Source organism: Grampus griseus, assembly GCF_964374135.1.
Source record: "Grampus griseus genome assembly, chromosome: 13".
In the NCBI taxonomy this organism is placed as follows: Eukaryota; Metazoa; Chordata; class Mammalia; order Artiodactyla; family Delphinidae; genus Grampus; species Grampus griseus.
This window is the reverse complement of record NC_139007.1, coordinates 47,816,873-47,832,922: the sequence shown is the minus strand read 5'-3', so window position 1 is coordinate 47,832,922 and position 16,050 is coordinate 47,816,873. Positions and strand designations below refer to the sequence as shown.

Genomic DNA, 16,050 nt, shown 5'->3' with positions numbered 1-16,050 from the left:
ATATACAAATTGATTAAAGAAAGATGTGCATTATTGTTTTCAGGGACATATGAAAACTTTCTTATTAATAAAATTGTATTGATCTCACTGCAGATTTTTAGTGATAAACAGCCTTTACATAGTATTTATAACTTTCTGTGATGCTTTTTAAGATATTTTAAAATATGGAGCCAGATTAGAATATTTCCAGATTATGTCCATATTTTAATTACTGTTGCTAATGGATTGGGAATAGTGGCATGAATAAATTCTAGACAGGTGAGGAGTCCTCAACGCTTTTAATAAAAAGTATGCAAAAATAATTATCTACAGTATATTCTTGGAGTCATTGAAAAAAATTTGTACAACTATTACACAATAGGTATACAAATTTTTGTATAACTTTGATAGGTTCTTAGAGAACAATTTCTCCCCTTGAAAATTATTCACTTTCTGCTAGAGTTAATATCTAGCACAATAGGTCAGAAATTGGTCTATAAGTCAGGAGAAATTGATTGGTTTTCATTATATGTAGATAAATTAATTTTGTTAAAATTAAAAAAGGTATACAACTGATTTATGGCAGAGAGTTTGGGGCTTTAAAAACATTCCTGGTACAAGGAGTCTAGGTTGGGAATATGTAGAATTAGTCTTCAGTTACATATGTGCACACAGCTATGTATGCAATTAAAGATTAATTATACTAAGCTGAAGTTTTCCAAAATCTATGTATACCCGTAGAGTTTCTTTTTTTCATTTCCTATAGATATTTAAAAATATTTCTCCATATAGACTTGGTCAAGATACATCAAAGTGTTTAAAGTCATAACTTTTGGATATTTGTCTATATACTAAGTACAGGGAACCTTATGCAAAAATGTGAATTTTAAGTATGCAGTCTCTGCAGATTTAATGCATCATGAGGATGAAATAGATAAATGTAAGAATGGTTCATCCTTTTATGATAAGCTAAGTTTCTGTTGCTGAGAAGTGACTTTTGAAAATATGTATATGAAATAGGATTAAATGGATTAAAAAAATCTCCACTTGTAAACATAAAGGGATGATGTGTATTTGTGTGTTATGTGTGTGTTCCAGCTTATTCATACCCTTTGTCACCCTTTTAATTATCATCCTTTTAACAAAGCAGTGAGTTTTAATGTTTTAACCTTTAGGTCTTCAATATATGATCTATTTTGAAACAAAAGCATCTCAAATTCAAAATATAATCCCGTTTTCATTTCTTTTCTCAGATGATGAAACATGCTTGGAATAATTATAAACGTTATGCCTGGGGAAAAAATGAACTGAAGCCTGTATCAAAAGGAGGCCATTCAAGCAGTTTGTTTGGTGAGTAGAGTGTGCTTTGGCTCCTTACTGACAGTAACTTCTCTCCAATCGACTGAACTTGTGGGTGATGGAAAAAGTTTGTGTGATCCTCCAGACTGTGTTGCTAGGAAACTTGCATACCTGATGGAGTTGTCTGCAGGGAATGTGCATAGTGTGTCCTTCAGACAGAGCACTGGCTGCACTTTAGAACCACCTGCATCCCTTGAAAAAATACTGATGCCTGGGGCACACTTCCAGAGATCCTTATTTAATGGATATGGGCACAGTATCATGATTTTCAGCTCCCATGTGGTACCAAGCAGAGGAGCATTTGTTGTTGGCTGCATTAACTGCTTCCTGTCAGGTAAAAGCTGTGTCTTTATCAATAAGCTGGCCAAGGCAGCCAGCCGTGGTGACCTTCACTGTATCTCAGTGACTCTCAACATTGGCTCTAAATTTCTCCTGTTTTGTGCAGTGGAAGAGAAAGTGAGGATGGAGTCGTCAGTTATTTAAACTTCCATTTATCCACTTTGGCATCATTTTATTGCTTTTGGTCCTCACAGCATCCCTCTGTGATGAGTACTCTAGGTATTAAAAACATTCCCATCGTGGAGGTGCAGAAGCTAGGTAACAGAAGTGTTAGGTAGATTCCTTGGGTCACAGAGCTACCCAGTGCCCTTCTCACTGAACTCAATTCCTCTTCAGTTCCCACAATTTTGTCTATAAGTAACAGGATGAAGAGGAGGGAACCTTGGTCTGATGCTTCTGAATTCACCATAGAAAAGGTGACTTTCTATACTTTAACTAAAGGTGTTAAATAGTATCAAATCATATAACAACAGTATCAGCTGACACTATGTGCCACGTGCCATTTGTGCATCTTCTCATTTAACCTCATTATTATATGTATTTTATAGATGAGAAATACGAAGCTGAGAGAACAGCTTGCCCAGTGTTAGCCACCTACTAACTGGCTGAGCTGGGACTTGAACCCACATGTGGCTAAGGTCAGAGTCTGCTCCTAATCACCCCATTATGCTTTTCCATTTATTTAGGACCTTCCATGTGTTTGGCTCTCTTTCCAGCACTGGTGTTAAGAAACACAATACAAGTCTCTGCAAAGTTCATGACCTAGTGCAGAAGACGTATGTGTAGATAGTGAATTATCAAAGCACCAGGTGGTTCAATAGATATTCATAGGAAGTTCTGAAGAACCATAGGCTCTCTGGTAGGGAGAAAGGCATTGCAGGAATGGTTAGGGAGAGCTGGAAGAGTGGGGAAAAGGCTGGCTGGTCGATCACAGTGACACACTTTAGAGATGAAAAGAGCCACACCTGGAGTCATGGCAGTACAAGTGATTTCAGATGTTACTAGAGTAGTGTTTTTGAGGACACGGTGACTAGTTAACATGGGTGATGGGAGGTAGGAATTGAAGAGAGAAACTCAGAAACTTCATGCAGACTCAAAGGTCCTAATTTTTTATTGTTTACTATAACTTTTAAAAAATTTTAATTCTATTTTTGCTTTTATCTCTATAAGTTGTTCACGGTATTAAGAAGTCAGTTTTGTGTAAATTTGCCATAGTCTTTTTTTTTTTTTTTTTTTTTTGCGGTACGCGGGCCTCTCACCGCTGTGGCCTCTCCCGTTGCGGAACACTCCGGATGCGCAGGCTCCGCATGCGCAGGCTCCGGATGCGCAGGCTCAGCGGCCATGGCTCACGGGCCTAGCCGCTCCATGGCATGCGGGATCCTCCCGGACCGGGGCACGAACCCGTGTCCCCTGCATCGGCAGGTGGACTGTCAACCACTGCGCCACCAGGGAAGCCCGCCATAGTCTTTATCGAAGAGATTACTTGGCTCTCTGTTAATACAGTGATAGTTTTTTAATTTATTATTAAGCCTTAAAAACATACTGAGTCTCTTAGTATGGAATGTGGAGGTGAATAAGACATGACTTCTCTATTCTAAGGAAGTTTACAGACTAAAAGGAGACGCATAAAAGTAGTTATAATGGAAAACAGAAAGTGGTGAGTGCAAGAGCAATGTAAAGTCTTCCTGCCGAGGGAGTTCAGAGGAAATACATGAGAGTCACGACTGGCTAGGAGGATGGGAGGAGAGGTTAGGATCAGTCAGGGCTGCAAAAAGAGGGGGTAGAATTCCATTTTTGAGTAATGGTTTCTTAGAGCTATCACTAAACAATTTTAGATCTATTTATAGTTTAAGAGTTTTGCACAGGTGCACTTTGATGTAATTACATTAAAATTAATAAGTGTGTTGCTCCTTGGTTTCAGGTCTTTTTTTTTTTCTTGCTAGAGAATGCAATCCCAAATGAAATTTCTAAGAGATTCATTTTCTGCAACTCAGAAGAGACTTTAAAGATTAGTGTACCAATCTATAGCCTGTGATAGTTTTTAGTTTGGTTTTGATGCAACTTTTCAATTTTCTTTCACTGAAAGATGTTTAGACTGTGTTCAGTATTCTGGTTTACCAGTAAATTCAGTATTATCCACTTCCTTTCCAAGGTGTGGTCAATGTGCATGTATGGATCTGTCAAAGGTGTTTTACTGAGTAAATATTTTTCTGATATTTTCAGGTAATATCCAAGGAGCAACAATCGTAGATGCCCTAGATACACTTTTTATTATGAAAATGAAAGACGAATTTGAAGAGGCAAAAGCATGGGTTGACGAAAATCTAAATTTTAATATGGTAAGTTAAAAAAAGCTGCCAATTCAGTTCTTAAATCTCAGTTAACATAAGTAAATTCTCTTGGGGGGCAGATTATTGTACTGTACCCTAGCAGAAACGAATAATGCAGTTTTAAGTAGTATCATACTATATTCTTAACTTGCCCTCCCTTACTACACAAATCCATGCCTTTGTTTTTTTGGCAAACTAAGAGTAAGGAAAAAGAAATTAATATTTATTAAGACCTACATGTGCCAAGTATTCTTGTTCAAGTCTCACAACAACCCTGTGAGATGGGTATTATTTTCACACCTTTACAGATTAGAAATCGGAGCCTCAGAGGCTTATCTAGACCACACAGCTAGTTGTGTGTCGGGGCTGTGAGCCTAACACAGGTCTGTGTGACTCCAGCGCTCATGCTTTTGCACTGCACCATGGCGCATTATTGTGACTTTGTTAGATGAACGTTTGTTAAATGGAGCCCAGGGTGTCCATGGTGAGCTGCAGTTCAATGAAAGACCACAAAAGAAATTGAAATAGAGAAGTTTATTACTTAACAGGTCCTGAGAAGGTACATAACTCACCCGCAGGGGCCACACAGGGAGATCAAGGCAGACTACAGACAGACAGAAAGACAGGACCTGGGGCACATGCCGTTATTAGGGTGGGCGAAGTGCTTTGGGGTTCCAAAGCTAAGGCCAGATTGGTCAATTCAAACCAATTGGTAAGCTCCACAGTGGTCTTTTCTAAGGGGTGCACAAGGAGAAGGCCCTGGGAGGTGGGGGAGACATGATCACAGAGGGAGTCATATCAGGAACTGACATTTGCTTGGGACTCTGGGGCTGTTAATCGAGGGCACACTCTTGCATGAGGGGCTAGTGTCCGTTTAAAGCCCCTGCAAGACACTTGGCAAAACAAAATGGCTGCCGAGTCAGGAATACCATGAAGTAGCTCATCTCAACACTCCACGTGCACCCAGGAGCAGCTGCATCCACTTTCCCATAAATAAGCCTTTAACCTTTGTTGACTGTAGACCCTTATCAGTTTAAACTTTTTTTTTTCTTTTGGCCACATCATGTGCATGAGAGATCTTAGTTCCCTGACCAGGGATTGAACCCATGCCCCCTGCAGTGGAAGCTCAGAGTCCTAACCACTGGATTGCCAGGGAATTCCCAGTATAACCTTTTGTCAATTTATATATGAAATATTTTTTTTAAATTTCATATATGTACTTTCATTTTTAACAAACCTCAATACCCACTGTACACCAAGGAAAAGGTTCATAATTAAGGACAGTGGACTCTTCTAATACTACTTCTTGATAATTAAGGAGGGCTACATCTTGTTAGAGCTAATCTAATTCCACAGTCATTGCTTTACCTTGTAATGAGGTTGACAGAGAGCTTGTTTTAAGAACAGGAAAAGTTGACCCTGGTGTTTTTGAGTCATTCACTTATGTTTGCATTATTGGTGTTTTTTTAAGTTCAGTTATACATACACGCACATATACACGTGTGTGTGTGTGTGTGTGTGTGTGTGTGTGTATTCTTTTTCAGATTCTTTTCCATTATAGGTTATTACAAAATACTAAATATAGTTCCCTGTGCTATGCAGTAGGTCCTTGTTGTTTATCTATTTTATATATAGTAGTATGTATCTGTTAATCCCAAATTCCCAGTTTATCCCTCCCCCTTTCCCCTTTGGTAACCATAAGTTCGTTTTCTATGTCTGTGAGTCTATTTCTGTTTCATAAATAAGTTCATTTGTGTCATTTTTTTAGATTCCACATATAAATGGTATTGTGATATTTGTCTTTCTCTGCCTCACTTATTTCACTATTGGTATTATTTTTAATCTGAGATTACTTTGCAAAAATTCTTGTAAGCCTCTTGTCTATCTGGTAAGCATTTGATAATATCTGTAAATCTCCGTAACCAATCACAAGTAACATGCTGTATGTTGAGAATGGACAAAGAAAGGGTGTTTCCCTGCTGACCCCTCTGCTTTGTGGAGCTCCTGTTCTCCTACAGACCAAGTGAGAATACCAGCATGGTTCAGAGTGTAAAGGTAGCATAAAGCTGAGTCTTCTTCCTACCTCTTTGGATTAAAAATGTATATAAATTAAAAGTTTTAATATTTTGTTCCTACTCCTCTAATTAATTGCCATATGTACCCCATTTTGGAGATCACTGACTTAAAGTACAAGCAGATGAGTCTATGTTTAATCTGCCTTATAATTGAATTTAGACTATAAAGGAGACAGTATTCCAATACAAAGGGACCTTGGAGATTGATGTGTTCAGTCTTTTTATTTTAAATATGAGAAAACAGGCCCAAGGAGTGAGGGATTTTGTAAGGTTCTACAGCTCTTTGGTTGAATATGACGTCTGGTAGCTCGGATATTACCAATAGAACTGAGTGTGAAAAATTAAGGCAATGAACAAAAGATTAGATTTCCTTCTGAGGGTTTATTTCTTAATAATACTTTTTTCCTGCCTTGTTATTTTTGAGTAAATTCAGCTACCTACCAGTAAATAATAATGAGCTTGTCTTCAGCTTATTTGTGGAGGAGAGAATGGAAAATGTGTTTCCTCCGCCGTCCCTCACCTCCAGAAAGGTAGGGGAATGAGAACTAGATTCTTCCAGAGTCTAATGATGGAAGACGGGAAAGTAGACTTTAGTGACATGAGACCCGAATAGTGTCCAGGTCCCTTGTCTGGCATATATAGCATTACTGCCCCAAACCTCCCCCAAATACTGCAGCAGTTCTTTGCTTTCATGCCCAGTGGTAGCCTGAGAAACTCTGGAATCATTTATTTAAAAGGACTAAGCAAAAAGGCCTCTCAAGGTAATAGACAAGGTAGCAGAAGGCAGTTGGCTGGCCTCAGACCATGAGCAGGTGACATGAATGTATTCCATGGACCGTGGGGACCTATTAGGAAGCAGAGGGAAACTAATAGAGGATATCAGAGTATTTATTTATTTATTTTTATAAATTTATTTTTTTATTTTTGGCTGCATTGGGTCTTTGTTGCTGCACGCGGGCTTTCTCTAGTTGGGGCGAGCGGGGCTACTCTTCGTTGCGGTGCGCGGGCTTCTCATTGCGGTGGCTTCTCTTGTTGCAGAGCACGGGCTCTAGGCGCACGGGCTTCAGTAGTTGTGGCACTTGGGCTCAGTAGTGGTGGCTCGCGGGCTCTAGAGCACAGGCTCAGTAGTTGTGGCTCATGGGCTTAGTTGCTCTGCGGCATGTGGGATCTTCCCGGACCAGGGCTCAAACCTGTGTCCCCTGCATTGGCAGATGGATTCTTAACCACTGCACCATCAGAGAAGCCCAGAGTATTTAGAAGAGAAGAAGAGCAAATTCTTTGGCTTCCTTACTTGTAAGATAAAGGGATTAAGCTATAGGTTGAGTGATGGCTAAGATACTGAGCTTTGTTTCTTTAAAATTGTATTTTTGTATTTTTATAAGATTTTATTCAGTGAGTTAAAAGATTTTTATGTAAAAATATCGTTTAAAGACTGTTATTGATAGTCTTGGGTTATACCCTTCAAAATATACTTTAAAAATATACTTTTAAAAGCCATAGTCACAGGTCTCGAATTTCTGTTTATTTTACTATTCCTAATTTGAAAGGTCTTGAAACATATTTGTTGCAGTTCTTTCTTTGGGTATTGCCGTATTTTCCTTTGAAAATATAAAAGTTTATCAATAATATCTAAATGATAATACTTCCCATATCAAAATTAATAACAAACATAAATTCAAGACAGCTATCTTGATTTACTCTCCTAATCATTTTTTTTTTTTTTTTTTGAACGCGTTGGGTCTTCATTGCTGCTCGCGGGCTTTCTCTAGTTGCGGCAAGCGGGCTTAGTAGTTGTGGCTCTTAGTTGCAGTGCGCATGCTTCTCATTGCAGTGGCTTCTCTTGTTTTGGAGCACAGGCTCTAGGTGCGTGGGCTTCAGCAGTTGTGGCACACGGGCTCAATAGTTGTAACTCTCAGGCTCTAGAGCACAGGCTCAGTAGCTGTGGCACATGGGCTTAGTTGCTCCATGGCATGTGGGATCTTCCTGGACCAGGGATCGAACCCGTGTCCCCTTGACAGGCAGGCAGATTCTTAACCACTGTGCAACCGGGAAAGTCCCATCTCCTAATCATCTTAAAGTGCTTCAACTTACAATTTTCTAGTTGGTTTTATTGTGTCCCATTAGAGAATTTGTCTTATATTCACTCGTTCTACCCACAGATTCAAGGGATTATGTCAACAATTACACCGTTTTTTTTCCTGAAAAATAACAGAGGTATTGGCGGCAACAGTGACTTTATTTTTTACTTTAAAGGTCCAGATTGGTCTCTTATCCAACCGGAATGCCATCCTATTCTTCAGGAAAATAAGCTGTAGGGTTCTCTATCTGAAGGTTGTAAATGGACCTCAAAAAGCAACTTTGGATCTTCTTGAATGCCTGAATGAGTTCTTGACTTAGGTCCAGAGCTCCATGCCATGGAGCATGAAAGAAGTGACATTTGCCTTAGTATTGCTCTTGTAAAAGCTCTGTTTTAGAGCAGCATTACATCCTAATGGTGCAGATAACTGAGTTAATTATCCTGTCGGATGGAGTTATTTAATATTTTCTATCCGAATGCTAATCAGTGTCTGCCAAGGGTGATGATTTGGGTTTTGGCTATAAGGATACTGATCTGTTCCCTCTGACCATAATTAGTGATATATAGATTGCACTGCTACTTGAGGGTGCTTCTGGACCTTCGTGGTAAAACCAATCTACTGACAGAGAGAAGATGTTGATCTTGCCTATCTTTGTGGCCCAAAGAATTTGCACTTTGTTCATCTAAAGAGATTTATCATGTTACTTAAATATGAAGTTAAAAGCTGCTCAGACATATGTTATACTAAGCTATAAAGTTTAATGTTGCTATTTAATCTGTTAAAAGGAGTTGTAATCCTCAGAATGTTAATACAACACATACTTTAAAGTACCATTTATAAATGAATGTGTATGCTAAGCCTAAACATAGGCAAGGCTTATAGGCAATAACCTCTCTTTAAGCAATGGGTTTGTAAAATCTCATGTTTCCACTGGTTCTCAGTAAGGTAAAGGATAGTTACCATATGTTAGTAGCGGAGCAATTGTTACTAAACTGTTATTGCATTGGTTTGTAGTGGGACAGTTGTTATTAATGCTTGCTTGTTCCTCGCTTATAGTTCATTGAGTAGAAAGCTGACAGGATGTTTGGAGGAATAGCTAGCAAAGAAGTATTCTCTGATCTTAGGGCTCAGAGAAATACTCTTTAAAAAAACCAACTCTAATAATTGGGGCCAAACACTGAGAAGAGGATTAAGATATTTCTGAAAATGAAAGTTCTTTTCCAAGAAGTCTTTTTCAATTTAATGCAATCAATCAGACTTGCCCTGCTGTATGGAATCATAAGTTAAGAATTAAGGAGAGGGCTTCCCTGGTGGCGCAGTGGTTGAGAGTCTGCCTGCCAATGCAGGGGACGCGGGTTCGTGCCCCGGTCCGGGATGACCCCACATGCCGCCGAGCGGCTGGGCCCCTAAGCCATGGCCGCTGGGCCTGTGCGTCCGGAGCCTATGCTCCGCAACGGGAGAAGCCACAACAGTGAGAGGCCCGCGTACAGCAAAAAAAAAAAAAAAAAAAAGAATTAAGGAGAATTCCTTAAACTTGATGCAGGTTTGATTCTGAATAATTATCATAAGGCCTGAAGGAGCAAAGAAACAATATATCTATTCTTCAAGGAAAGTCTGCGCCTCTGTAGTTCTGCAGTCAAAAACTGTGGCTGAATCTGTTCTCCAACCTAAATTTGTTATTAAAATGGTCAAGCCCATTATTTCACTTACTAAAATCTACTAAAATCTATCATTTTATAGATAATTTTGGTAAATAAGTTGCTTAAAAAAATACAACCTAATTTCTCTGAGTTATTTAAAATACTATCTTGTAAGAGGTTGATCTTTTAGGCACTCAGGTTGAAACAGGGATTTTGAAGTGTTCACTTTCCCTCTTGTCTGGATATGGTTAGATTCTTCATGCCTGTGAGCTCCTGATCTGTTTATTTGAAGGACACCTTTCCCAGTAGAGAGATGGAGGATAATGTGAAGGGTGGGGGGAGGGAGCCATTCAAAATGGTTTATTGAATTAAACTTTTTTCCATTTTAGCGAGTTTTATCACTTTATCTCATAATTTTACATATACGTATAGTAAGCCAGAGGACAGCAATACTAAAGAAAGGGATAAACTTAAGGTGGAAATTATCAGTCTAAGACACCTAAAGCAATATGAGAGATAAGTAGTGAAGCCTAGTTTTTCCATGATTTCACCTCTTGATTTTAGATGTAAACTTAATTATACCATATATTTTATTAAATTTATGTATGATTCTGGTTAAGTGTGTTCTTTGATTCAAAGGCTGTTGGTAGAGGAAACTCAAAGTGAAAGAGCAGTTTCTCCAGTCCACATGGTTTTGTGGGTAGGCCTTAAGCCAAAAATATTCACCTTCCACTTGCTCATCAATTGTGAAATTAACTAGCAGGTGCGTGCAGTTTAAACAAAGACTGGATCTGCTTCTCAAACTGGTGCTCACATACAGCTATGTACTAGAAGCCATGAACTACGTGGGGCATATTCCTGGCATGTGACCTTACTTAAAGATTTAAGGGATTTAATCTCATTTAAAACAAACACAGATTGAAGGAGACTACAAAATCTACATTGTTAAGATAAATCCAAAAGATTTTAGTGTTGCAGGCTGTTTGGGGCTTCCCTCCTTTACGTACTGTTCTCTGCCTGCCCTAACCCCTCTCCTGTCATTAGGGTAAGTCACTGGAAAAGTTTTAGAACATCTTAAAAAATGCTGCATGAATATTAATAGGATGCATATCTTCATTTAGATTTAATAAGTTTATTTTAATGGAAATCAGAGTCAGAAGTTTATAAAATTGGCCTCAAACCCTCAGATTGTAGAAGTTCACTTTTGAAAACCCAGATATCGTATAAATTGTATCAAGCCCAAAAGGAAGCTTGGTCAGGATACTGTATTTCAAAAGACGATTTGAAACATGACTCCCATGAGAGTCAGAGAAGGTATATCAGTTTGCATTCTAGTATTTAGAAGATTATGATTCTGGAGTTTCTGATTTTCCAAGAACCCCTGAGGAAGCTAGGCCTTATTGGTTTACTTAAGCTGAGCTTTTGTGCAGCGGTAATGGCACTTATTTCATTGAGTACTTTACCTGTGGCAGGCATTGTGCATGGTGCTTTACATTCATGGACTTGTAGCGCCTTGTACGAAATGCACTGTCCCTTTTTACAAATGAGAAAACCAAGGCTCAGAGAGAATATGTGACTTGCCTGGGATCTTGCACTCAGTGGGCTTCTGAACCAACCTTCAGTCCCAGGTCTTTCTGACTCTAAGGTAGTGTTTTGATAGTCTGCTGCCCGCAGTCGAGCCAGCCAATTTATGTTTTTATCTTCTTAGTGTTTTTCATCAAAGGATCTGTAAAGAGTGACCTGAAGTGTATAAATTTCAGTCTGCTGACCTAAAACATAATATAACCCAAAATGTTAAGAGCTCTCAAATTAAGGTTTCTAAATAATTTAGATTTAACTTTGGGAAAAAAAAAGTAGAAAATATTATATGCTGGGAATTCAAATGTAATTTTGGTTTTCAAAAGAAGGTAGATATGATGACTGTTGAATACAACTAATGGTGATGTGACTTCCTGAGCGAGATCTTGAAAGACAAGAACACAAGTAACTGGGAACCTGTATGGATTCACTAACAAGCCAGATTTGCTTCTTGGATAGGCTCACCAAACCGTTAGATCCGAGAAATTCAAAAGACAGAGCACTGACCTTGAGCGTGGCACTTTGCAAAACCGTCTCTCAGTATCTTACAGACAGTGGAAGATAGATAGAATTTAGGTTCTAGAATACATTGCTGGATCAATAACTGGTTGTACCCAGTAGGTGACTGATGTCTTGCTGAAGATGTATTTATGATGGTGTTTGACATGGCTCAATCTTCTACCATGCAGTAATTTTCATCAGATGTTTATATAAAAGTCCTGATTATCCAAAATTTTCATAGGAGGAAAAGAGAATGAATGTGTATCAAATGAAGCCAAAGCTAGTATAAGAATATAAAATCATCTTAACAGACTTAGTAGGCAGAAACGTGGAGGACTATTCTTAGGTTTAAAAACTGAAAAACACAAGTACAAATTGAGAATGATGGGATTTGAGGGGTTTATTTATTAGATTTTATTATTAGACATTGTTACCTTTAGACATAAGAAGTATAGCTGTGTGAGCCAAAACAAATTAACGATTCGCTTTCTCTTTCCTTATCAGTAATTTTGTGGAATATTAAAGCTTTTACCAATATTTATGTAATACTCATTCAGAGTAATACACATCACAGATAAATTTTTCCCATGTAAAGTACTTTAATCAAATTGTATTAGGTGCATATTACAAATTATGAAATACAATTGAACAAACTCACCAGAGTCTTATATTATGATGCTTTTGCCTAAGTCTGGCCTAGTATGTGTCTCTCCCAAGTAATATTCATGACTTCCTTTTGCAAGAAATTTTTTGAAAAATTTTTTTAACTTAAGCAATTACTTAGCTTTAATTTGTTAGATCCTTATACCTTTTTAGAGAAAGCATGTGGAAATTAAAGAAAATATACCTCTTTTTTTTCTTCTGGAATTGTTTTCGCCCACTAAAATGTAGACTCCATGAATTTGAGGACCTTATGAGTCTTCATTGCCATGTCCCTAGAACCTAGGACAGTGCCTGACACATAGTAGTTGCTTAATAACTGTTAGTTAAAGGAAATAATATCTCAGATGATTGTGACTAAGCTGATCTGCTGGATATGTGACTCCATATATTAGTTTGCTGTTAGCCCCTGTGATTTCAGCGAATTGTTTGACACCAGGCAAAAGTGAACAGTTACTGGGTAGGCCTAACAAACATGAAAAGAAGCTAACAAAAGCTTGAAGCTAAAACCATACACAAGCCCCTTTGTCCCTATCCTCTGAAGCAAAAGCCTTTTTCTTTAGTCTTCTAGGCCTCCCCTGAGTCTCAAAAGGCTGGCTGAAGAGTTAATGATCGGGAAATATGAAGATGTAGAAACAAAGAATAGCTGTTGGGCCAGGAAACTGGTAGCAAGTTAGACTATAAATCCGCCACATCGCAGAATCACCGAGTTCCCAGTCCCCTGAAAGATATACATAAAGGCCTGGCACACATTCCTATGTTCTTTTTACAGGAAGCAGGCCCACACCAGATGAAAACTGCTGACCACAAGCACATAGACCCTAGACCATTTGAAACCAGAAGGTTGATGACGCTTGAAATTTCACCTTGATGCCAACCAGTCCGAGAGTGGTGCACGAGCTGATCACACACCCTGCACCCCTCCCTCACACTGCCTTTAAAACCCCTCCCCTGAAAGCCATCGAGAGTTCCGGTCTTTTGAGCACGTGCTGCTCATTCTTGTTGCTTAGTGCCCCACAGTAAACGTTGTACTCTCCTTTACCACACACAACATGGTGTCAGTAGATTGGCTTTAGTGTGTGTGGGCAAGTGGACCCAAGTTTGGTTCGGTAACAAAGTGTACCTACCATCTATTGTAGGTTAGCTGTGCTAAATTATCTAGTAATAGAATGTAGGACAGATCCATGTAGTAGTCAAATATTGTAAAATAATAAAAGTATTGGCAATAATTACTAACTATATGCCACAATTATATGACCATTAATAAAGATACTTGATGCGTTATCATGTGAGGTGATATAGGAGTCAGGATAACAGCTCTAAACCAGGAATCAGAGTAGTCAAGTTTAAATCCTGATTCAACCACTTATTTATTTATTTATTGTTTTTGCCGTACGCGGGCCTCTCACTGCTGCAGCCTCTCCCGTTGCGGAGCACAGGCTCCGGACGCGCAGGCTCAGCGGCCATGGCTCACGGGCCCAGCCGCTCCGCGGCATGTGGGATCTTCCCGGACAGGGGCACGAACCCGTGTCCCCTGCATTGGCAGGTGGACTCTCAACCACTGCGCCACCAGGGAAGCCCTCAACGACTTATTAGTTGTCTGACCTTAAGAAAGTCATAGTAACCACTATAAATCTCAGTTTCTCCATTTGTAAAATGGATGTAAGAATAGTAATTATTTCACACGGTTGATATAGGACTAAATGACATAGTCCATGTAGAGATTAGCACAGGATATAGAGCTTTGTAAATAATAATAAAAGCAAGCTATTATTGATGTATATAAGAGCTGTTTTAACAAGGCACAACATATATTATTATAATCTCCTTTATGCAAAGATAAAATTTCTTCTCAGAGAAATGTGATCATCCCAGACCACAGACAGAACATTTGGGAACCAGCACTAGAACCCAAGTCACTCCAGCTTCAAATCCTATTTACATTCTAGCTGTGCTACTTTAAAATGGTGTGGGAAGAATTCTAGAATAATGTTGAACTACCAGCAAAAGTGTGAAGAGTCTGAATGGTCTTTCGGGAAGAAAAACAGGCAAATGAATGAAATAAAAGAACACAGAATAGAAAAATAGAATGTCCTGGGCCTGTCGCATCTGCACAAAGAATATTGAATATTGTATCTAGTGTTGAATAGAGGGAGGAAATAACTTCATTTTATAAATATTTTTATAATTGTTATTTTAAGAGTCAAAATTTTTTGATCTATTTACATGTGTTTTGACACTGTTAGAAGGGAGGGCTTTTCCCTCTTGTGTATAAATTTCTCTGGGCAAGCATATAGGATTGAACAAAATTTAAATATTTCGTGCACTTTATCACGGTGATATTTTTCTCAATTGTGTACTACCATTTATATATGAACCGCCTTTATTTTGTTTCCACAGAATGCTGAAGTTTCTGTTTTTGAAGTAAATATACGCTTTGTCGGTGGACTAATCTCAGCTTACTACCTGTCTGGAGAAGAGGTAAGATGAAAAGTGGCATATAAATGGGAATTATGAAGTGTCTTAAAATGATATTCTCCAAGTAAAGTATGCTTTTTATGGTATCCATTAAATTTTCACGTTTTGATGGGCCTCTAGCATATACTGAATTTCTTATAATAAGTACTAATTAAATGAGCACACTGGGAAAGTCTGACAGAGCATGTTGTCAGGAAATGTTAGGCAGTGCCTTTAAAAAAGGCTGGCTCCATTATGTTATGTATGGTGTGATGAAAACTACAAATTATATATGCCTATGGACAAAGTAAAGAGTTTAGTATAATGGCAGGTTTGTGGATTTCTTTCTTTAAAAAATATTTTAATGTTAGTATAATATTAACTTAATAAAAACTTTTTTGAAATAAAGCTTGGCAAGTGAGATATAAAAATTAGAGTATTTAAGAAATTGAGGGGGTGAGTGAGATACTCAGCTTCCCAGTTAGAAGTCCTGTAGGCCAGTAACCCCACATAAAGTGCTTTGTAGCTCCTCCTAGGTTGGAGCTTAATTATCGCTGCTCAGAACAAAGAAGGAATTTTTAATTTAGCTGCCTTTTATCAATAGATTAAGAAAGAATTTTTGTATCATGCTCATGAAGAGCACAGGTGCTATTATCCTGAAAGGTTTTGGACAGCTTTATGAATAACAACCTAAGAGTCATTAGAATGGACCTCACCTTTAATTTCAACAGTGTTAAAAGCTGACATCAGGAAAAACAGTCACATATTTCAATTGCATATCAATCAGATTTGTGTTAGCCTGAGCAATCTGGCTGGGGGGAAGAGGGGATCTTACCTAGTGTACTAGTTCGTGTATTTCTATGCTCCTTCAAACAAATTTAAGCACAGCAGTATATGCTTAATGAGAAAGACTACTTTACTTTGTTTCTCGTCTCTCAGATGCTTTCCTAGTCATAACAAAACAGCCAGTACAATCTTAACATTCTCCTTCTTTTTAGATTTTATTCTACCATAGAGATTTTCAAAGTGTATAGATGGCTTCTATATTCCCCTG

At 38.3% G+C, this 16,050-nt stretch overlaps 1 protein-coding gene across 2 annotated transcripts in view; it reads left to right on the top strand.

Annotated features, from left to right (window-relative positions):
- Positions 1-16,050, top strand: part of MAN1A1 (mannosidase alpha class 1A member 1) — a 172,871-nt gene that overhangs the window by 45,947 nt on the left and 110,874 nt on the right. For both annotated transcript variants that reach the window (XM_082668944.1, XM_082668945.1), the window contains exons 2-4: positions 1,233-1,329; positions 3,901-4,016; positions 14,940-15,020. In XM_082668944.1, the coding sequence (XP_082525070.1) occupies positions 1,233-1,329; positions 3,901-4,016; positions 14,940-15,020 (294 nt within the window). The remainder of the gene's footprint in view (positions 1-1,232; positions 1,330-3,900; positions 4,017-14,939; positions 15,021-16,050) is intronic.